Raw genomic sequence first — 25,230 nt, 5'->3', positions numbered from 1 at the left:
ATGCTTTTTGGATTTACATTTTCTTTTCTCTTAATTAATAATTTCCCTAAAGTTTATTTTTATTCTGATAATGATTATTATTTTATCATTAATTTTACTTCTGTTTATTTTTTATTCTGTTTATTTCTTATTGAAGTTTGTGCTTCCAATTTACTTTTTTTTTTTCATTGCTTTTTTCTCTTGTTTATTTTCATTCTACTTTTTTCCCTGTTTATTTTTGTAACATTATATGCTTGAAAATAAATCTTTTTATATTCAAAATTTTTTTTTCTTTACATATCTATACATGTACTGATTTTATACACCTGTTTTTCTATTCTCATCCCTTAGATCTTAAATTATTTTTCCTCCCCTTGTGAATTTAATGTTTTTTTTTTTTTATATTATATCATGTTTAAAAAAATTGCAGTTTTTTTGTGATTGTGATTTACTGTATTTGTGCCTTTACTCCATTATGCCTTCTTCTTTACTTACATAAGAATTATTCCTCAAAAAAAAAAAAAATAATTTATGGTTTGAGAGATAATTAAATACAAATAGCATTACTTTAATATTCCTTATTTTGCTTCTTAAATTATTCTGTTATTTCATTTTGGGTATAAAGTAAGGTTATATTGGTCTTACTCAAATGTGTTATTCCATGCTAATTAATGCATATAATTGAAAACTGTTATAAAAACCATAGGGAAATGAAATATACTATAAAATATAATTCAAATTTAGTTTTATTTAATAGTACAGAAGATTTAAAAGAAATATTGAAATAATAATAGACTTTCTATAAATCTGTCATTTTAATTTTACCAAACTTTACAGTTAAAAAACACATTAACTCAAATTATACTGATCTGCAGTAAAAAAAAAAGTATCTTTAAAATAGGTTTTTTTTTGTATGCTGGTTATTAAAATTGGTTAAAAAATTCCATATGCTGATTATCATAAATCGTAGGTCTGTATTGTGTTCTGTGTTTTTGTGACATATGGCACTTTACAAGCTCACCGACAGTTATCTTTCAGCGATTTAAGCCGAATTAGCATCTCTTGTTTTTTCAGTAGCACCAACTAGGGCCAAGAGTATGACTTAGCTACTAGCATGTCACAGCCCTTTTTTACAGGGCAGACTTCATTCGTGCATTTCATTCACTCATCCACGGATCATAATTTAGACCTGAATCAGAGAACGATAACCTCTGAACCAGTCCCCCCAGTGGTATTACTCTCAACATGGAGGATTTTGTGACCACAACAGGTTTATACATTCACCAGCCACCACTCACATGGAGAGTCTTTGGCCAATGGGGTTTGAACTCGCAACCCAAGGGATGTAAATAGAACGCCCTACCAACCAGGCTATTCCAGCCTAATCATAGGTCTAATGTGTACAAATTTTGTATATTTAAGAACAATGTAACATTGTTTAAATGGGCTTATTATTATTTATATGAATTTTCAGGGAATATTTATAAGTTTTAAATAATAATTTCCTTTATAGAAATTTTATCTGAGGAAGAAGAAAATGATATATATTGAGGATTTTGCTTTAAACTAATAAATTGTAATTTTCTTCAAATAATACTCATTTCTTTGTGGTGAACACCATTTTATTTTCGGACACATTTTTTGTGCCTCTTCAGGTAGACTGTTACAGATTAGGACACCTCTCACAATTGGTGCCGCGTCCCGATCACAGAATCGTTCTTACACATTCTACGTTCAGATACAAAGAATAATTAACAGAACTTTGTGCTCGACAGATACGCCATCTATCGGCGTGAAGCTGTAACATAAACTATGAGTTAAACTCAACAATAAAGCCAGAAAAAAAGTTAAAATTGGTTCATTAGTATGTTTGTGCAAGTTTGCCCCTCCCCTCATCATTCTTCCATTTTCTGCATTTTTTCTACTTCCTCAATGTGTTGTACTCGTGTATTTAATTCTGAGATTCAGGTAGATAGTGATTTTTGGTTTTGCTTTGTCATGAGGATTTCTGAGGATAAAATGATCTGATATCTGGGGATGGGTTTTGTTTATTAAAATAATATCTGAGGATTGGTTAAATCACCTGATTCTTTCTACCATACTTGTAGTAACTGTTCTATAAGAAAATAATGAAACATTTCTGATTCAGCAGAAGAAATGTATTCTGCTGATTTTAATAGGAAATTGAAGATCAAGATGAACCTAAAAGCACCACTCATGCATTTCTTTTCAGTGCTAAGAAATTTGGTTAATCCAAAAAAGATTTCAGATAACATTGTGAACTGTTCCCAGATTTATCCAATGCAAAGTTGAAGGAATGGTTATTTGTAATAGATCTGATAACAAGACAGTGGTGTAAAAAAAAATAAGTACAAACAGAGCCGGCCTTCTCTATGAAGGGGCCTGGGTGCAAAAAGCCTCCAATTGGGGCTCCAATTTTTTGCGAAGCAAAAAAAAAAAAAGATTATTTAGGCATGTTTATTTAATGCATTTTTTTTTTTGCTAATACATCAATTACTTCAGTTTTTTTTTTTTTTTTTTTTTTTTTTTTTGCAATTTCTTTTTTAATGCTCTGTATACTAAGTGCATTTAAACTTTCTGAAAACATGCTTGGCCAAAGATAATTCTTTATTAATTTTAATTTGCTGAAAGAGCGTTCAGCACTTGCTATAGTAATTGGCAACATAAATTAATACGTTTAGAAATAATTCATTATAATTATTATTTAATATATATTGCAATATGTTGAAGCGGTATGAGACGCGGGAGGATAGAACCTGGGACCTTTTGGTTAGCAGTCCAGTAACTAACTGATTTTGCCAAAACAGCTGTTCGGGCAGAAGCGCTGTTACAGGCTTATATGCAATTCACCACAGTACTCTCCCTCCAGTGAGTCGAAGGGGAGACGAACGATACGGTTGTTGAGTGGTGAAGTATTTTATTAGTAGTAGTAGCTGTTGTCTTAATGGGCCTGTACCCAGTTTGAATAGGGCCAAGTGTTATGGCGAGCGTTTTGTGGGTGCCGATGCGCCAAGTGTGTCTGGCGACTTTGGGTTGCTGCGTCACGTGAGTCTGACGACTTTGCTGCGCCAAGTGAGGCTGGCGACTTTAGTTGCGGGTAGATGGCGCCACAACAGCTGTACGAAGGTTGAAAGTTCAGCGTCCGAGGTCACCAATGAAGCGGTAAGAGATGCGGGAGGATAGAACCTGGAACCTTTTGATTAGCAGTCCAGTAACTAACTGATTTTGCCTAAACAGCTGTTCGGGCAGAAGCGCTGTTACTGGCTTATATGCAATTTCACCACAATGTCTTGTGTGTTATTTACCTTTCTTTCATTCAAAATCAAATCTCGTAGCAAACAAATTTCCTGGATTAGGTTTTCATCTACATATTTTGTTATGAAATTTTACAAAGTTTTTGAAACATTTCTCTAATTCATGCTTTTCTTAAGTTTTTATATCAGTGATTAATATGAAATCAGTAATAATATTTGGTATAGTTTTAAATCTATCTTCTATTTGTAAAAATGCAGTATCAATTACAGTGTTAAAAAAAAAAGTTTGAGGCTTTGTTGGATGAAGTCAACTCGGTGTATAATGGCTTACTAATGTATAATAATGTTCGCTGGTTGAGCCGCGGGAACGTATTTCAAAGATTTGTTGACTGCTTAGAAGAAATCAGATTGCTTCTGCAAATTGAACAATACCCACAATTGTTGAATATTATGTTGCTCTCAAAATTGATGTTTTTTACAGACATATGCCAACATTTCGAAGAATTGAACGCTTCAAAGCACAAATAAAACAATTATCGTCATGATGGATCTCATTAGCAATTTTGATGCTGAACTGCATGTTTTCAGGAACAATATTATTAAAAATGATTTAAGAGTTATATTTAAATGCTCTTGCAGAATTTCTCATCTTTTTGTAGATACAAAAAATAAGCGTTGCAATATCCCCCAAAATGTTTACAATATATACCACAGGAAGCGACATCACAAATTAATGAAGTAAAGAAGTGTGATAGGCAATGCACATAAATTGCATGCAGATTTAGAGAAAATATTCTAGATTGTATATCATTATATTTCCTTTTCATGTTACTATCATTGTCATATGCTTGTCCTTTACCATACATAATATCTAAATCAAAGTCAATTTTTTCAATAGAGTTTTTGCTAGTCCTTCTCCAGTCAGATCAGCTACTTCAATATATCCTATAAATGACTCATTTATAGTTAACCTTCCCTCTTCAAAATTTACATATTTAATAATTATTGAAGTTTATGAGAAATATTGGAAGTTCAATTCATTTGTATACTATAGTGCATGGCTGCTTTTATATCGCATTTAATTTTGTTAAGGACTTCATTTCCTAACACAGAAATGATTTGTTCTTGCGATCTATGTGCTAAATGATGCACAGTTCTATTTTTTGAATTTATTATTTTGTTTATATGATCCATTAGGGTCATATTTACTTAATTTTTTAACTAAACTTAAAAAATTTCCATTATTAGATGTTCCTCTTATTTCATGGGTTCCTCGAAGTGGAAGTTTATTACACACTAAAAATAGAATCACATCTACAATTCTTTAAAATAGGAATTTAAGTCATGTCATTTCCTTACTTATATTAACTTCATTTGTTTTATCAATAGTTTAACGTAAATTTAGTCGTTTTAGTAATTCTTTCCAAGCAATTAACAAATTTAAATGCCTACTAAAATGATCACGGTTTTGGATTACAGTTATTAGCTTTCTCCAGTTATTATTATAAATCGTGTAGTTTGATCATTTCTTTTGGAATACAGTACAAAAACAAAATACACAGTCTTGCATTTTTTAATAAATTAATTAGCTGCAAAGTTAGGTTTCACCATTTGGCATTTTTAAAAAAATTAGTACGTAGTAGAAAATTATCTACCTTCAGCATTTTTAGCAAAAACTCCGTTGTGTTGTACAGGCCTAATTTTAACATAAAACATTATAAATTTATCAGTTATAATGCTTGGCCATAAATCGGGATCATTTATACTCTCTTACTCATATTTGGTATTGGCATTTCCGTCATTATTTTCCAATTCTGTCTTATTTGTATAAACATGTGGTTCTTTAATAAATTCCATCATTTCAACATTTTCATTGCAAGACTGTTGTTTGCATTTTTCCCCAGTTGAAGTTTGAATTGTAACTTCTGAAGTCAAAGCTATTTCATTGCCAGAATTACTTTGTAGCCAAGAAAACATATCTATTGTTAACATATCTATGACTTATTGTGAAGTTTTAATTTTTCTTATTTTTTCTTTTCTAATAATTTTCTTTTTTGATACACAGAGGAATATTTCCTTGGCATGGACATGGTTATATCTAATAATATTAAGCAGTTTATAGAATGAATTATGAAATTAGTATATGCTATACTATACACTATTACCTAGTAGGTGAGGTAATTGGCTGCAAATCTACTTATATAAATAATATTTGCACTAGACTGTAATATAGTAAACTTTGTATATTTGCAAATCCGTTGACTGCTCCATTTAAACTTCTTCCTTAATTCTTTTCATTCCGGTCATGGCCGTTGAAGTAATGCAATGTGCTTTGTTAGGAGTTAATAATTTAATTTATCTTCATTTTACTTTTTATTTGTACAACTTAATATAAAAACAAACATACACAGATGCACATGTAAAAAATATTACATTAGATGTAGAAAAAAAGTAGATAGCTGATGATTTCACAAGTTCATTTAAACCCAACCTCTTCCTTGACTTCTGGACGCTGCTTGCACCCAGATCACCTAAGATGAAATCACGCTGCTCTGTCTTAGCATGTCTGAAGGGTATTTTCGTATTCATAAATGAACATTTTTTCCTTTTTACATCACTGTGATTGTTGCTTAATAATTGGCGCAGTCGATGCTCAGCCAGCCACGTGGAAACAAACTGGTATGCTTTCAGTATGTGTAAACACTATTATTCAGTATGTGTTCAGAACACTAATTTAATCATTGTGGGGGCCCAGTGTATAGCACCCCCCCCAGATGGCTGGCCCTGAGTACAAATGAAAAATGAGAAAAGTCATGAAATCTTTTAATCTAGTTGTAACTGGTTTTCTGAATCCAAAGAGACCCTATACTAAAAATCTATTGCAGAAATGTTGAAAGCAAATTTCAGAATAGTAAGTTATAATACGAGTTTAAAAGTTGATTTTTCTCATTTACATTTTGAAAATTTAGGTGCCATCCCTAACTTGTTAATTTGATTTCTGACTACTGCTGGATACAGAAAAAAGGCAATTTGCAACAAGTTCAACAGAGGGGGAAAAAAAGCACTAAAAAAGAAAATTTGAAAAAGAAAAAAGAAAGGAAATACTATTAATGAATTGTATTTTCATTTATGAGCTCATTTAGCATTTAAATTATGGTAGAATTATCATAATAAATATAGAGTATGCATTTATAAGATCAAAAATTTAAATGTAAAATTTTGATATTTTTTCCTTCTCCTGAAGTATTAAATTATTATGAAAAAAACACACACACTTATTTGATTGAGTGGGAAGCAGATTTAATTTTTAGAATTGGTACTAAAAGTTTTTGAATAATTAACTATTAAAATTATTCTCAAAAAGATCCCCCTCCTTCTAAATCTATATTTTTTATGATTGTTATACTATCTTTATATAAACCAACAGTATGCACATTTAACATTTTTGGATTGCTTGTAAAGTAAGTGAAATTTTAAAATTTGTTGGACATATATTCACGAGAAAGTGCATCCCCCCATACTACATTGAATTTTATAATTATGAGTATGTAATAAGAACAAAAATATAATTTTTTTTTAATGAAGTGTAGTTTTTTTATGTAAATTAAAAATTGAACAATAATAAATTTAGTGTTGAAATTGTTATTGATTTATTATTGAAATAAAGTTTTATGCTGTTATATAAAGAAAATAAAGTTTTGTCTTTGTAATTGGTCATTATAAAAATCACAGTCTAAAATAAATATAAGTAATAAGAGTGATGTTGCCAAATCCGGTTGGTAGGTATTCACAATGGTATGAGTTTTTGATCGTAATCAAAGATTCAAAAGTTCTATGCTTATCAGTCATTTAATTAATCTTGATCAGCATTAAATACTCCATCAAAATTGATGAGCTTCAAAATTTAGATAGCAATCAAATGATGGGTGAACCTATCTGTCACTAAAATCAAACTTTGTTATAAATTTAAAAAACTTAATTTAATGAACAATATACATTGTGAAATAGAAATGAAGTAAATTTTTAAAGGTTAAAAGTGTGAAAAATTTTGTATTTTTGAAAATTTAAAAGTACATACTATTAGAAAGAAAATGAATTAAAAAAAAGAAAATAGTCTTTTAATGTATAATTCAGACCTGATCTCCAAATCTCTGAAAATGAAATTTATAAAATTTCTATTTGTATTGAAAGTTTGATCAAAAATAAAATCTATTCATCAAATAACAAATAAATTTGCCTTTAATTCTTAAAATTCAATTGAAGAATTTGCCTTTAATTCTTCAATTCTTAATAATAATTTCTGTTTTTGTTATCATCTTGTGGTAATAAATTGATTGATATTGGCAGTGAGTAAACAAAATATTTATTAGAAGGTTTTGTAAATTATCTCAAGCATTAAAAATAATTAAATTTTGTACTATTAAAAGTTGAATGATATAATAAAAAAAGTGAAAAATGAACTAAAATTACCATATAGGCATATAGAATTAAAAAGTTAGTGATATTTTTCAATGAACAATAAATATTATCTTAATTTTTTATTAACACAATCTTACTAATTAATACTAAATATGAAATCTGTATAAATATCAATTTAAATGCTTAAATTCTAAAAGTTTCATTATGAATGAAAAATTGAATTTCTTTTTTGTTTGTTTTGATTTCATTTCTAAAATTTTAGGGTGTGGTCTGAGTTTCCATAAACGATGTGTGTATAAAATTCCAAACAATTGCACTCATGCTAGAAGAAGAAGATCTTCGACATACATGCCTATCCCAAATCAAACGGATCAAGTGGGAGTTTCTTTGAGCATTCCAAATATGACAATGGTATTTATAATTTACTTGTATTTTATATTTTTAAAAAAATCTTTTTCTGTCTACATTTATTTATCCTCTGATTATGTTTTAATTATTCCATCATCCAGCATTCTTATTTGAAAGCAGGGGACATTCTAATTTTTTTGATAAATCGATTGAATTTTTAAGGTTTTGTTTAACTAGCCAATAAGCATTTTAAACTTCTTAATAAAGGAGTAGATAGTAATACCAGAGGAACTAGAATACATTATTAATCAGATTTTTAAAGTTATCATTTTGGAAGTTTTTTATTATGCTATATTTAAAAAATATTTTAATATGTATTACATTAAGTGCTTTTAAGGGAATTTTTTAACAATTTTCAATTACATTTCTGAATGAAACAAAACACAAAACAATAAACTTTTTCTTTGTCCTGGAATTTAATATAACTTCACAGTTTCTTTAATTTGGTATGCTAGATATAATTTTACAGAAGTTCATTTTAAATTAGTTTAGGCATAATGTGCCAATTTATAAATGTTATCGAAATATTTTTGTTTTTAACATTTTTTATCTTTGTTTGATGCTTATTTATATTGAAAAATTAAAGTTCCGATTTCTTTAGGTCTTACTGTCCTAATTGGTTCTTTTTAATGAAAAAATAAATATGAAATTTAAAATTAAATTTTGATATTTATGGGTAGCTCAAGTAACCCCAAATTTTTTACAATGAAGAAATTTTGTCAAAAGATGAGATATATTTATACACATTTTTGCAAATTATATAAATTTATTTACTGACAGTGGACAATAAGACTTAGTATTCATTTAATAAATGTCATAGAAAAAAAATTGTAATTTTTAAAGCCCAGACTCTGTCATTTTCCTGCTATCAGAGTATATTGTGTGGTGATACACTACAACTTGTAACAAAAATTCTATTTGAATTTCATCATTAGTTATCAATCTACTGTATTCCTGAATAAGTGCCACTCCAAATTCAGCATGATCATTATATTTAGAGGTTGAATTGTTTCTTTAACATGTTTATCTTTTGTTTACCTCCCACAATACTGGATCATTTGAAAGATAACTCTCTGGGAGGTCTTAACTTTTGGAACAGTGTCATGGACTTAGTTTTCACACAATTCTCCCCAAGTTTTTCATGTGATTGAACATTTTTGCTTAGTATTGATTTGTTAGCTTGTTTCTTCATAGCACTCATCATTCATTCATCACTCATCATTCATTTCACAACTATAAAAAAAAGTTATAGAATCTGATTCTTCTTATAGATATTATGAATGATTAGAAAATTTATTTGCTGTTGTCTTTGATATGTTCCACTATACATTCAAGTAATTTCATAAACAATAGACCATTGCATGGAGCATTAAAGCTTCAGATGCAGAGAATCTTGTTTTTATATATACATATGAAATGAGAATACATACATCTATTAATCCTTCCTCTGCTTTGGATATAAGTTTAAACTCCAGGTTTTTCGTACATTTCAATTTTAAAAAAACATAGTACATGGCAGCAGATCATATAAATCTTGGTCCTCTGATAAGGGCAGTTCAAAGAAATATAACGTTTTACAAGTATTTTAAAATCACCTCTTAGATGTATGACTGTTTGAGGTACTTCTTTGCATAGGCAATGGTATTGTCTTTTATATCCTTTATAAGCAACTGCATCAGTTAAAATTCAATTTCATAGTGGTCAGCATCATTATCTTGTATTCTTTTGATATGTTTGAATACTAGAACTTGGGAGAAAATGCAATTCCCATGAACATTCCAAACATAGAACTTATGGTCAATTCTATCACATGATCATTGCATGCTAGTAATAAGAGCTCCTCTTCAGCTTTTGCTCTAGAAGAACACATGTACCAGGATTTAATTAGTTGTATCAAAACTTATAGCAATGTTTGGTATGACTCAGTTTTTCAGTGGCTTTTAAGATTGCTGTAGATTGTCCTTTTAGTGCTCTGAATGGAAGCTTGACAACTACGAATATCTGAGAAATTTCTTTTCCAGAAACTGGCACAGGATGGCAATCCATTTTTATCTTTTGCAATAAGATAAGAAATTAATTTGCTATTCTAGTATATAACAAAAAGGATATTAGGTTGATACTTAGTTTGTAAGTCTAGTGTATTTCTAAATTCTTTGCTCTATTCTCTGACTGCAAATTGAATCTTATTATAGCAAATTCATTAATATTATATCTTTAGGTGTAATGGTTCTTGTTTAACATGGACAGCTTTTGTTCTACAAGTTGCAATGCAACTATAATTTTTTACCCCATTTTCTTTTTTTTCTTTTTTTTTTCCCACCTTTGCTGAACTTAAGTTGTTTTTAAGCTTTAGCATCGGCAGATGATTCAAGTCTAACCATAGAATCTTTGAACTCAGCAATTTTTTCTTGTTGCTTTTGACATTTTCTTTTTTTCCCCTTTCCACATCCTTTTCCTCTGTTGTAATAAGTATTTTATCAATTCTTATCATTGATTCACACCTATCATTCTTTCTTTGTGCTATTAAAAATTTTGCAGCACTAATTTATTGATTAAAACATCAGCATCATTAAAAAGATCTGTTTAAATACAAAAACTAATTCCCTAAGTTGCTGAGTTGATGAATTTCAAGTTTTGTTTTCCTTTAAAAATTACCACTTTTTGAATAATTTTTAAAGTTTTATTTGTAAATTTTGCTGGTTGGATTCTGCATTCTGTTGGAATTTGCATTTGGATTCTTGCTCTTTCTCCAAACTTTGCTACTTTTGTGATGGTAACAATTAATTCTTCTTGTATAGTAACCTTCAATTCAAGATGATGATATATATATATAAATATATAAATCAAGAGCCATTCACAATGTTGGTAAGTTTCCATCTAGGAATTGACCAAGAAGATACAAGACAGTTTGAGATCTTGCTAGTTTTGTGGGCATTTTAATATCAATAAAGAATTTAAGGTAAAGTACTAAAAATTAACTAAATACTGAAATTAAAAATAAACAAACCTTTTTTTATATAGGTCAGAATATTGCAGCTTATCACAAAATGACTAAATAACAATTGACGAGATTTTAAACATAGGTATTAATAAGGTTGTATAATAAGGCTTACAAATGTAGGTGTAGAGCTGCCATCTAATAGTCTATATGTTAAAATAATTTAAGATATATTTATAAAGTAATAGAAAATTTAGCTTAATTGATTTTTCGGAAAAAAAAAATCATGCAAATGTTAGAAATTTCACTATTGTTGAATTGCCTCTGAATAATGTTTTTAAATGTGCTAATATTTGGCTTGATATTTTTTTTTAATCATGTGAGATTATGATATTGTTTTGGTTAGGAGGTTTTGAATAATTGAAGCTCGAAATCGCATAGGCAATGAATAAAGCATAAATGGCAATATTCATGAACATATTTTAATTGCATATATTTTTTTTACCTGCTTTTACCAGTATTGCATTATTATTATGTATACTGCTTTGGAAGCAGATGCATTTTTAAAAGATTGACCTGCTTTTACCAATTTTGCATTATTATTACATATGCTTCTTTGATTACATATGCAGTTGTGTTTTTAAAAATTTGAACTATGACAGAACTGTGACATCGTAGTTGTTATTTTCATGGAATGTAATATTTTTTTCTGAGGAAATTAAATAATTTGATTTTTATAATATGTTCAAAAAACTTCACTCGCGTTTAATAACAGTTTAGATAAAGCATTTTCGCTTTCCTCCAGTGGGGTAATAATCACTTTATTCATTCTTAAGTGGGAAACATTGAAGAATTTGACTTCTGTTCTAAGATTAATTCATTATGAAACTGTTTTATGATCTCAGAAATTAGAAAATAGCAGTTTGTGTTTACAAAAATATTATTTTCATAAAAACTCTATATAAATAAATGTAAATTTATTGGTAAATAGTTTATAATTTGGAAATCGCATTGTGGCGGAAATGTTTTTTTGTGCAAAGGAACAAAATGAAAGGGAAAGTGAATATTTTCATAGTTGAAAAACAAGTACCACTCTGACGGTTATTCATCCATATTTACCTATGGATTTATAAAAAAAGAGTTGCATCCTTTAATTGAAAAAAAAAAAAAAGTTTACTATAAGAAATTGGAAACTTGATAAAAAAAAATTTGGTGAAGCTGCACAATAATCCCATAATCAATACAATTTACATGTCTGGATTTAATTAATGTTCACTTAATTTTACAGCATACATACAAGAATATTAAACGTATATAGGGTCATTTGGCCCAAAATTGTTAGGCAGTTATTATTTGTTTTTTACAACTACTCTTTGAATCTGATATTTTATATATGTAAGTATATAAGTATGTTAATTTTAAGAGTAATCTCTCTGAGATATTGAGAAGAAAATATAAAAATGATATGTAAGCAAATAAAGAGTAGAATCAAGCAATTTATTTTTATTTTTCCATACATTTTTCATGAAAAGTAAATTTAATTAAAAATATTGCTTTGTGTATACTTATATAGTACTTTACATTTTCTGCCACAGCAATAACTTTATGTACCCAACCACTCAAGAAAAACTGAACCACGAATTATTCCTTATTTACTGCTCTTATCTCCTCCTACTAAATCATTCATAAAAATTTATAATAACTGCAAATTTTGAGAAATGTCTAAAACTTTCTTAAAACAAAAGCTGGTGAGATCAGAAAGGCCCCATGTTTATGCCTAAAGAGTAAAATGGGTCAAAATGAGAAACATTAATTTAATTGAAGCATTAAATCAAGGGTGTGAAATTCCACTATGATTATCTTGGAGATTTAATGGCTTATTTTCATTATTCCTATTTAAACATTTTTATATTTGCAATTCTTTTAAAGTTTCGGGTGAAACATTATTTAATTAGGGCTACGGTATGAGGGGAGGGGGAATAAAGGAATAAAAAATATTTAGAAAATATATTTTTATTCCTGTTTCCCTTTCCCTTCATCCATGGATATAGAATCAATATCTAACCTGATGCAAATGCAAGTAATGGAAATCTAATGTTATTCAAATTTGAAGGCAAAATTTAATACAGTTGAGATTTTTGAATTCTGTAAACAGGGTCTGAAAACTTACTTTATTTCCTCCCATTTTTGGAAGTGCTTATTAGTATGAGTAGATATTTTCACTTATGAAAGTCTTCTGTCAGATTAGAGTTATTAATGTTCAGCATGAATTAATTTTAAGAGTAATCTCACTGAGATATTCTTGAGAGAGATGTGAAATATAAACTAGTAACAAAATATAAACTAGACTGTTGTTATTGTTCTTTTTTATAGAACAGAACTTTAAACAGTTTTTCCAAATACCATGTAATTTTCTTCTCTTCTCATAATCTTCAGAAAGAATTATATCAACAATGTCAATTAACATATGTTAGTACTTAAGAAATAATTTTTGCATTTTCAAATAAATACATTTGGAAAATCTTATCAAAATAAAAAAAAAAGTCTTATTTTATGATCCTAATCAGCTCAAATTCTATTTAACTTAAAATTAATTTCTCGTATATTATGAAGACTAAATAAGCATGTATAATTTTTGCCTTTTTTTTTTTCTGTAATTTTGAAGTTAATGTCATGTTATAATTTATAGTACTACTTTTTTATTAATGAATTTTTAAATCCCATATTGTTTTTTCCTTCTTGGCCATATTGTTTTTTCCTTACTTGATTTTAAAATCTGAACACTCTGTTCAAAACAAATTTTTCTGAATGAGTTATATTGTAACCATCCCATCTTGGATAAATATATGTATTTTTGGTATGTGGTTATTCTGTAAAAGTTATTACTTGTGCTAATTCATTAATATTCAGAAAGTTCCCCTTTTGATGACCAAAGGGCTTCAAGTTTAAATCTTTTCTACCAAAATTTCTTTGTGTTAAAGAACTAATACTTATAATGTTAACTAGAATTAGATTAGATATACATATGTGTCTTAGTTACAATTAATAAATCTTTTAATTTTTATATATTCTTCTATATTATTACCTTGTGTTACTTTCTTTTTGAACTGTGACATTTTGATGCTCTAAAATTGTGTTTGATGACAATTGGATATGCTGCCTGAAAATTGTATGTCCCCATTCAAAATAAAACAAATATTCATATTAAATATTTAAATATTGCTATGTAAAATTTTTAATCTTTAAATTGTGTGAGTTATCATTTACTCATAAAAACATAGAAATGGAGATTCTCTATTAATTAATTGCTGTTAGATGATAAATTTTAGCTCTGAAATATTTCTTTTTTATCCCCTTTAGTTCCAACCACCTTCGCCAAATCGAAACAGGAAGTCTCCTTCTCTCCCTCCTGGAAAGATGCCCTGCACTGAAAAACTGTCCACTGGGAAGATAAAAGTTCCTCATCGCTTTGAAATTCATTCCTACACTAGGCCCACAGTCTGTTGCTATTGTAAGAAATTGCTGAAAGGACTCATTCGACAAGGGATGCAATGCAAAGGCAAGTTTTTGAACTATATTAAAAACTTCTGACTATAATTTGCTGCGATAAGGTTAGTTCAGTCTACAGTGGTTGCCACATGCATTTCATGCACTTTATGTACCATATTGCAACAGACTTGAAATTGATCAAGTAGAGTTTTGTCTGGTATTTGAATTTTGATTGACCTAATTATACCTGAGTTTATTTAATAAAAAAATTCAGACTTAATTAGAAATAAATCATTTAATTAAAAATTTATTGCATGAGTGTCAAACTCGTAGTTCATAATGAATATCTGTTTGATTTAGCAAACAATGTTTTTTAATGGTATATAACAAAATGTGTGCTTGAACTTTTATAGTTTAGTTTTCAGAATTCTTAGTTATTCATGCATAGCTATTAATAACAAACGACGACTTTATAAACACCGAGAATTAAAATAGAGCTGAAGCATCATGTATGCAAGTATATAAAAACATATCTCTGACTTCAATAAAATTATTATTATTAATTTTTTACTTACAATATTTTATTCATTCTTATTCACATTAAATCTTCCAAACAAGGGGAAAAAAAAACTGTTTCTATGGTGACTTAATTTTGTTACACATTTTTAACTTCTTCAGAAACTTGATGATACAATAAATTGATGTTACTGAAGCGACTCTACATCCTAATCTGCATCAAAATTTTTTTTGACAAAAATGATAATAATGAGTAATCAATATGGTGTAAAATATAGCACTTTGATTATTGCAAAATATTTTGGGTTTATTTAACTTTTATTATTCTCTTAAATCAAATAACTTCTTTCACAACTTCCGATAAAGCTATATATTCTGCTTCCATGCTTGATAAAACTGTACATTTTTGTTTTGAAGTAGACAGAACAACAGAAACATCTAGAAATATAATGCAATCACTGATCAGATTTATTTTATCAGCTGATATCGGTTGCAGATTGAGGGAAAGTGCTGCGAAACACTCTTCAGTTGACACTTCTTTAAGCAACAACAAGTTATTGTAATATTTTAAACTGGAAGTGCAATTTAAACTATGTTCTGTTTCAAACATAATCTCAAAAATGATCCTTGTTGTAGATATCTCAGCCTAATAACTCTCAATGGGAACAAAAACTGCTTTTCACAAGGAACTAGCTTAGATTTTATTAACTTGGCCACATATCTTTGGAATGATATTTATTTTTTGAAATTTAAATTTTATGATTGTAAAAATTTTAACTACTAGATTTTTATTGAACATTTTATTACATACTGTTTGCTGTCTGGGAAAGATATTTGTTATATGCTACATGCAGGGAAATCTTGTAAAAATGAATCTTGCTATAAATAGTACTTTTTCCCCTTTGGGAAAAATTATTTCTCTATAATACATTCAAGCTGCACATCTGTATATAATTGCACATCTGTATATAATTGCACATCTGTATTTTCCATAACAGTATCCATGAGAAGCTGAATGGATTAACTGTCTCTTTAACACTCCATTGTAACAGTGCTGGCTGTCAAATGCATGTATCGGGTTCTCCAAGATAAGATATATCTGGAATTTGACACATTTTTTTGCAACATTCTTGAAATGTCCTGACTCCTTTTTCATTTCTTTCTATATTTCTTAGTTGGTCTACTCTCTCCCTAAAAACCTGAATAACAATAATGCTGCTATCCACAAACTGCATGCCTTGTCAGTCTTAATTTGCTTCTCTAAAGTACTTGCACCATTTAAATGCTTAGGTTCACTCGAGACAGTCTTTTACTTATATTTATTGGAGTTTATGATAAATTTCATTGGAGATTTCTCCAACAAAGAAATTTAAAACAGTTCTTACTCTGTGGTACTTTCTGTTGCTAATCACTGTAGTAATAACTGCTTAAGTTTTAATTTGATCAAAACAGAGGGTTTATGGCTCCTCTGCACTCCTGTGCTGCTTATTTAAGCATAAATCAATTCTCATCCTATTTAAATCTTGACATTCTTAGAAATTGTTTTTTTTAAATATACTTTTTTTGTTAGTTAAATATATTTAAAAGATTAAAATATTTTTTCACCCCCAGATTGCAAATTAAATGTTCACAAACGTAAATGTCTTGAATGTATTCCTACGGATTGTACTGGAGAAGCCCCTAAAGAAAGTAAGTGCTCTTCATTTGTTATTTAACATGATTTGTTCCAAGTTTCTGTAAATGTAGTTTTATAATCAATTTTATGCCACATTTTTGATGGGCTATATTAAAAAAAAATTTTACACCGATGCATCCTAGATGACAAGATAGTATTTTAAAATTTTCAACATTTAATTAGTCTGTTAAATTTAACTTATTTCCATTCTATTACAACAATACAAGTACAAGATTTTGCAATATTTATTATTATAAGTTAAAGATTAAGAATAAATAATAATTAAATGTTTTCCTTTTTTGTCTTCAAATACAAAAGTTTTATTTATTTTATTCTTAGTATATCATAAATTATTCTATACTTTTGGATCTTCAACAGCTATGCAATATTTAAACATTTTCTGAACTTAATAGTTATTAATTAATTAATTAAATTTTGATTATCTACACATGGTGTACCTAGCGATGAATTTTCGAAAAGAGTTATTGCAGAATTAATAATAATTTTTTCCAAATAAATTGTTAAAAATAATATACTTAAAAGTATATCAGCTTTTTACTTTACTGATAAAAATGTGAATTAAAATTTGTCTTCATTAAATTGTTTATGCAATAAAATGATTTTTTTTTTTTTTAATGTCAGGATTTGTTTGCTTACAAATATTTGTTAATGGCAAACTTCAGTGGTAGTGGTTTATCATTCTGTTGTATATACTGATTCTTATTTGTGGAACACTTGTTTTTTATGAAACATAATTATAATATGTAGTTGTACTTTTTATACAAGCAATTCCATAGAATAAAATTTTGAATATTGTGCCAAACTGAAATCTTTATTTTTCTTTTTATTTATTATTTAGTAATTTTTCTGAGATAAATTAACACCTTCTTGAAAACATAATAATTATGCTGCAAAATGGCAAGAATGCTATAATTCTAATTTATAAAACACATTATCATGCATCCAGTTCTATAAAATCTTAATTATGGAAAATTATGCTCATTTTAAAGTAGCTTATTGGTTCATTATCTTGTCTTTTCTTTCTATTGCTTATATTACCTTTTTAATTTGAAAATCTTCAGAAAACTGACATTTTTAATCATGTATGAATCCTTTCAAACTCTTATTAAGTAATTCTCTATTTTTACTTTTGGGAATTTAAAAATATTCAAACCTATACTTTGTTTTCATCAGTGTTCATCCCAATAAAAAAAAAAAATCATATCCAATATAACTAGTATTGTTTATAAAGAGAATCTCTATTATGAAGGACTACCCATAGGAGATTTTCAAAAATTGAAAAGCAAATATTCAAGGCAAGTGAAAATTGAGTAAGTTTCAAATTGGAGAAACAACAATTTGCACAGCAATTTGTTGGCTATAGCAGCAATTTTTACTGCAGTATTATTATTGTTGCAATTATAAATTTTTATTACAAATTCAAAAACATTAATTTATATAACAATTTAAAAAGAATTTTTTTCTGGATTGGATTATCTACTCTTCCCCTTGCCTGTTTAACTCTTAAATAATTTTGTGGAATGAAATATTCTTTCATATTTCAGGATATACTCCAATAAAAACAGAGCTTACTCCAGTAAAAACAAAGCTGAATTTTCATATTTTATTTTATTATGATGCTGTTTCCCTTTGGCATTATTGCTTGTGAAGTATTTCAATAAAATCTTGTATGTGTAGCTTGGTTTTAAGCTTATTCTTAGCAAAGTATTATAAAACTTCAGATTTTGATAGACATATAATACATAATATTTAGTTTATTATTTTATGCAGCATTTTGATCCTCTGTCGTGTTCCTCAAAATTTAATTTTAATCTGAACCAAAATAACTTTTAAATTTCAAATGCTGATAAATTGCTTGCTAAATTGAAACATAGCATAAAATATGTAAATATAATAATTGAAATCTTTGAATATCAGAAATTTTGTGAAATGCTGGATATATTTCATAATTTTTATATCCTAGAAAAACAAATTTTCAGATTTAGGTTGTAACAACAATCGAAACAATATTGAGTTAATTTCAATAATGGAAATTTTGCTCAAAAATGTATCTAAAACCTTAAAAAAATCAGTGAAAATTTGTGAAACATCTGTATTTGGTTTTAAAAAATATTTTAAGTTTTCAGATGATATAAAAATTATCTTAATGTCATAATATATCCAAAAAATATAATGGAAAAATGAACAAAAATTGATTAGATTTTTTTTATTTTATTAAATTTTTTAAAAACTTTTGTACATTTTCTTTATTCACTTCATTGCGCCAAGCTTTAGCATACACATAGTTCTAAATTCTTGTTTATTATTAATAGTGATTATTCTTGATTTCCGTCATCGAGCTTTTCTAAATTTTACAGATTGTGAAAATTCCAAGAACTCAACTAGTGAGAATGATAATGAAAAAGGTGACCATGTTGATGAAGAATCTGGTGAAGAAAGTGACACATCCCTTGAAAAGCCTCTTGTGCAGGATTTGCAAGATGATGAATCTAAAATCCCTGTTCAGTAAGTTGCATTTTTACGTGCTTTTAATATTTTTCATTTTTATTTGTTTGAAATATTAAGTATGCAAATCTTTTTTCTTTTTTTGTGTGGTCATTTTTATTATTAAGTATTAAAGTGTTATTTCAATTATAATATGTGGATTAAGTAATTAATACTATTAACTATGTAGTGATAATGTTTTTACATGATTTTATTTAACTTGGCTTGTAATGGGGGAAAAAAATAGAACAAGATGGTCAGCCAACCAGGAATCATCAGGGAAATTATTCTAAAACTTGAATTTTTTGTCATCAGTAATCCTTATTGAACTTGACAATTCACTGTCCCCCCCCCCAGATGGAATGCAACATTGGCATTTATTGATAGTCAAAAATAGAGGCCATATCTATTTCTGTGCATGTGCTATCTGCCAGAAGATTTAAATTTAAATTATGAAGGACTAAAATTTCAATTATTTGACAATGGCAGTGTTGTATTTAAGAGGATCCTTTAATTCTGAGGAATAACTGTCATGTGTCTGGTGGTTTACAATGCATTCTCATTTAAATTGTTCTGGCTGTTTCATGAATAAATAGAATTAACCAGCTCATTATTCATCTTACTGTATGCTTGTCTAAAAAAATTTATGCCTTTTCACCGTTCTCTTGCATTATTTATGGTGTTATGATTATAATCCACTGGTATTATAATTCATTAATTAATTGTTTTTAGGTCAACTTGTAATTGAGGTTGAATTTATAGTGAAGACAGTTTAGGTATATAAAAGTTGGTTAAATTAATATTTATAACTACCAATGGGAAATAAAGATTAACCACCATGTCTGATTTATTGCATATATATATAGTATTTCCCCCCCAAAGCTTTTGCTTTTTTTTTCAGCATGTCACGTTATTAAAAAAATATTATTATTATTATTATTTATTCTCCCTCCCCCTCCCTACTCCATTTGATCGTCAAATCTATCGTACCACATGTTCTGAAAGTAGAAGTAAGAATTTTGAGTATTGATAGTCAAAACTAATATAAATAACATTTAAACTTTTGACTCTTTACGTTTTTAATGAATTTTAAAATACCTTATGCTATTGGTAATATTTTCTTAAGCATTTTTTGTGCTATTTTTATATTTTATAAATATTAATCTTTTGGTAAATTCTTTAAATGGATGGACATTGTGAACAACTTAAAATGAACATTATTGCATATATTTTCTATTCATATTCTTTTCATTTCGCATATATTGAAATTTCTCTATACAGTTGAGAAAATGCTCCAAAATTTAAAAATAATATTAAGTACAAGAAATTAATTTGCTTGATAGAGTATAGGTACACATTTCTGTTTTAATTTTCTCAAGAAATTGTAAAATGAAAGGGAAATAGCAGTATATGTTTTGATGTGTATGAAACCGATTGCCACTAAAATTTGCAAAATTCATTCATGCTATTTTTTTTAACTCATCCCCCATTTTTCTTTTTATGCAATAAAAAAAAAAATGACATGGAATTATTTTCCTCCTCCCCCCCCCCCCCACTTTTCATATGGATGTTAGAGGTTAAACATTCAGCCAGTATGTAGGGGAGTTTTTTACTGTAATTGGTAGGCTAAAATTAATGCAAATTTCATATCATTGAATATTTTTTTTTATTTTGATGCAGTCATTTCATTTTCTTTTGTTGTTTTTTCTGGTAATAGAAGTATTGTTCAGCTCTGATTTGTGTGTTGATAAACTGAATAAAAACAAATAATTTCATTTTTAAGTACTCTGCCAATGTGCATCTTTCATAAATAAATCTAACAAACGGTTCTGAAATGTGACTGGTTAGCTAAATGTTGATCTTGATGGGCATATATCTTCTGTTGTTGGTTTATATATATTTTTTAAAAAGTATTTTACATAATTGAAGAAGCTTATCTAAAATTCAATAAGTTATTTTTTGTTTTCTGAGCATTAAAGTTTTACATTGATTTCAGTAAAAGAGTAGAACAATTTTTTACATAGCATTTTGTGCAATAAAGAAAATAAAATATCATTGTTTTGAAGATATTAGATATATCCGAAAAAAGTCAGGGAAATTTCTTTAAAAACCTGGAAATAACAAACAGCAGAAATGATGGCTACCCTGGATATATTTAACATTTGAAAAAATTAACCCTTTTAATATATTCATAAAAATATGTTCTTAAAAACTGTTTTTATTAAATTCATTTATTCGGTATTTTTTTATCTAATACTTCTAACAGACTTCTTCTTTATAGTGAAGCTTCAAGCAATAACATTCCTTTGCAAAGAATTGTTCAAAGTATTAAACATACAAAGGGGAAGAATTACAAAGTACTTAAGGAAGGTTGGTTGGTTCACCACACCAATAGAGAAGGAATGGTAATGACTATGTTATATATATATTCTGACTAAAATAAGTATAATTATAAATATTCTTAACTTCTCAGTAAAAAAAAAAAAAATTCTAATCTGAGTTTCTAACATTTTATTTTTATTTTAGAGAAAAAGACATTTCTGGAGGTTGGATACAAAAAGTGTGACTCTATTCCAAAATGATACAACTTCTAAGTATTATAAGGTAAACATCATACGAAACTATTTACTATAGCAATGCAAAATTTAAATGTTGTTAAAAATATAAATTTTTGATGGAATTTAATAATTTTATAATCAGATTAAAATTTGCATTTAAAGAAAATTGAACATTAAGAAATTAGCATTTCAAAATTTTAAATAATTAATACTCCAGAAAAATAGTTCTAATAAATATTCCTCTCTCAAAAGATAAAAAGTTGCTGCCAAATTTTAAAAAATTGAATTGCATCTATTTATTTTATAATCATTGCGATGAATATATTAGTGGTTCTCTATTTTTGCCCAGTTAATTTATTTTCTGAACCACTTTTATTTATTTATTTTTACTCTTGATGAAATCCATTCAACTTAGTCTTTTTTTGTGTATCTTGCCACTCTATCTTTACCTAGTAGATTGAAATGTCAAGACTTTTGCGTTCCTTGAAAAAAGGCAACAAAGTATTTTAGTTCACTCTCTGCAACTAATGTTTTAAGGGTTTTTTTTTTGGGTTTTTTTTTTAAGGTTAATGTTTGTAAAATCTTATTCATGTTATCACATTCATTAGCAAGGTTGTCAAATAGCAAAAAAAAAAAAAAAAAAAAAGCAAAAGAGTATATTTCTGAATCAAATTATATTTATATTATTCTATTTTGTATTGTTTACAGTTGTTTCACCAGAAAATGCAACAAAAAAGACACACTGCAAGTTAAAATTGGATATTATTGTTGTATATTTAGTTGGACCTCTGTTCTGAATCACAAGTTAAATCTTGGATTCGTATGCTATCAACTTGTTTCTGCATTGTTTCCAAGCTGATGCATACATGTCATTTTTGAATAGTTAAAAATTTAATTATTTATTTTTGCTTTTCAAAAGGGTCTGATTCAAAATCAAACAAATTTCCAGTAGAATTAAGGTTTATGTTTTGTGATCAACACTTTATTGTCTTTATCTTGTATTTTAAGATATAATCTGTGACAAATCTTGAACTGTATGCTAAAAAAAAATATAATGTTGATTCACATGAAAATTTATAATTGATTTTTTTTTTTTCAGAATTTAGTTTCTAGAATAGATTATTTACATTTATATTTCTGGTTATTTTTATTATCAATTATCACAATTTCATATCACATTTCAACTTTTAGAGAAATAGCATTCTTCTACCATCATATTTCCACCTTCATGTTTTTGTCTGCTGGATATTCATCTGTTTTAATGTCTCGCCAGATTGTCAACACATTCTTTAATGTCTTTCTTTAAAAACCTTTTGTTTGCTTTTTTCTGACCTTGAAACATTGTTTTAAAAGTCTGATATCTTAAATGTTCTTTGTGTAGGCCAAGTGCTTGGTCATTTTTTTTGTTTTCATATATATGATTTTTTTTATTTGACATTTTGAAGTCTTTTGTAATATGTCTTCTTTTCTATTGTCCCAGTCTAGCAAACATAGTCTTTGCTTCCTGTTTAAATTATTTCCTTGCCTTGATGGAGTCTGTCAAATGGCACTAAGTTCTTATACAATAGTAGATACTTAACATCAACAATTTTTTGTAGTTTTTTTTTTTTTTTTCTTTTCATCTTAAATAATGTTGAGGCAATTAATAGAAATTGCTGAACATTTGGGAAATTCTGCAGGCTTGACTGTTTAAAGCCCCCCTCCCAACCTGTGATGAATTAATTTTTTTTAATTCATCACAGGTTGGTAATCCAAATAAAAATTTTGATAAATTTCAGGGCATTATTTTTGATTAATGTAACATTTTGAGGCATTTCATTCTCACATAAATATAAATTTGTCATTAATCATTTCAATTATAAATAGTTAAAATATATGGTATAAAGTGTTTTCTAAACTATAGTTGTATTTTAAGAAATAAGTAAACTTTATATGAAATTAAGGAGAAAGAAATAGGTTACTAAAAATCACTAAAGATTAAAATTATAAAGTTATTTTTATAATTTAACATGAAATAACATTCCTATTTAATAATTATGACCAATAATGCTCATATATATGTGTAATATATTTTGTTAAGTTTCTAGTGAATTATTCCTTTTTTGTGAACATCCATTTTTAGATTCAAATCTATTAATGAAAGATTATTTTCTTATTAGGAAATTCCCCTGTCAGAGATCTTGTCAGTTGAGCTTCCCAAACAAAACTTGTGTTCGGAACAAAATCCAGGCTATTATTTAGAACTCCGTACAGCTAATGTAGATTATTACATAATGGATGACATTAATATCTTGAAAGCATGGGAGACAGCTATAAGACAAGCACTCATGCCTGTGGATACTCCAAAAGTAGCAAATTCGGCTACACCTGGAAGTAAAGGTATATTTATATTTCTTTCACTTTGCATGAGATTATTTATAAATTTTCAGCTATCTAGCTTACAAAACATCCAGTATAATTTTAAAAAAAATCTTCTATTAAACGGAAAAAATAATAATATTGTTTGCTAGGTTTGGATGTATTATTCATTTTAAAAACTGTTAATTTTGATTCTTTCATGCTTAATCTATTTTTTCATTTTGATATAATCATTTCATTACTTAGCAATTAATAATTAAAGATTAATTATGAACTAATCTCAGTTTTCCAAATTTTATTTGGAATAAAAAAAAAAACTCCCATATCTCAAATTTTTATAGTTGATAATAAGGATGTTATTTACACAACTATTGCAAGAAAAAATATTTTAATGTTACATTATAATTCCCATTTAGATGAATTATATTCTGGGATATTTTTTCCGTGATTATTTATCATTTCATTTTATGGTGAATATATGCTTTGTTATTTATCTTTTTACATTTTTAGAGGCTTTTAGTCCATATTTTATTAATTTGAATTGTGTCGTATGTATAGATACCAATTTTTGTAATCAATTTTTCACTTGTAGCTTGACATGCAACAGTCCTGAAATTTTATACACTTTTATTTTCTGGATATTATTTTATTTTAATATTTTCAGAACTTTTGGTGGTAATTTATTTGTCAGTTTAATAAAATTTTTATTCATATTAGTGGTGGCACCTGTTAGTGAATTAGAGAGATAAAAAAATTAGTCCAAGAATCTATAATGTTTAACAAATTAATTATAAATTAAAGAAATACAAAAATAGTAACAGAGAAAATAAAAGATATTTTTTAGTATATTAAAAAATTTGTAATTAAATTTTTTTTTAAAGTTGTTTTGCTTTTACTGGGTAATGCAGTTTATTTTCTATAATTGTATCACTGCTATGCATTTTTAATATCATGCACTTAAATCTGAAAAATAGTTCCTATCTAATGCAATCATTCCAAGACCATATTATCAAAGCAGTAAAAGAATTTTTTTTTCTTTTTGAATTATAAATTTAACACTAAAGTTTGTAACAGCAGAATATGTAATAATAATTTCTCTTGTTGATGTCA

General features: G+C 27.4%; 1 protein-coding gene across 3 annotated transcripts in view; it reads left to right on the top strand.

The window, feature by feature from the left end:
• LOC129989458 (serine/threonine-protein kinase D3-like) overlaps nt 1–25,230 on the top strand; it is a 55,803-nt gene that overhangs the window by 12,904 nt on the left and 17,669 nt on the right. For all 3 annotated transcript variants that reach the window (XM_056098030.1, XM_056098021.1, XM_056098013.1), the window contains 7 exons: nt 7,936–8,084; nt 14,380–14,578; nt 16,636–16,713; nt 19,078–19,225; nt 21,486–21,609; nt 21,731–21,808; nt 23,922–24,141. In XM_056098030.1, coding sequence (XP_055954005.1) covers nt 7,936–8,084; nt 14,380–14,578; nt 16,636–16,713; nt 19,078–19,225; nt 21,486–21,609; nt 21,731–21,808; nt 23,922–24,141 — 996 coding nt within the window. The remainder of the gene's footprint in view (nt 1–7,935; nt 8,085–14,379; nt 14,579–16,635; nt 16,714–19,077; nt 19,226–21,485; nt 21,610–21,730; nt 21,809–23,921; nt 24,142–25,230) is intronic.

Source organism: Argiope bruennichi, chromosome 2 (genome assembly GCF_947563725.1).
Source record: "Argiope bruennichi chromosome 2, qqArgBrue1.1, whole genome shotgun sequence".
NCBI lineage: Eukaryota > Metazoa > Arthropoda > Arachnida > Araneae > Araneidae > Argiope > Argiope bruennichi.
The sequence above is the reverse complement of the archived record's forward strand: the minus strand, read 5'-3'. Positions and strand labels throughout refer to the sequence as shown.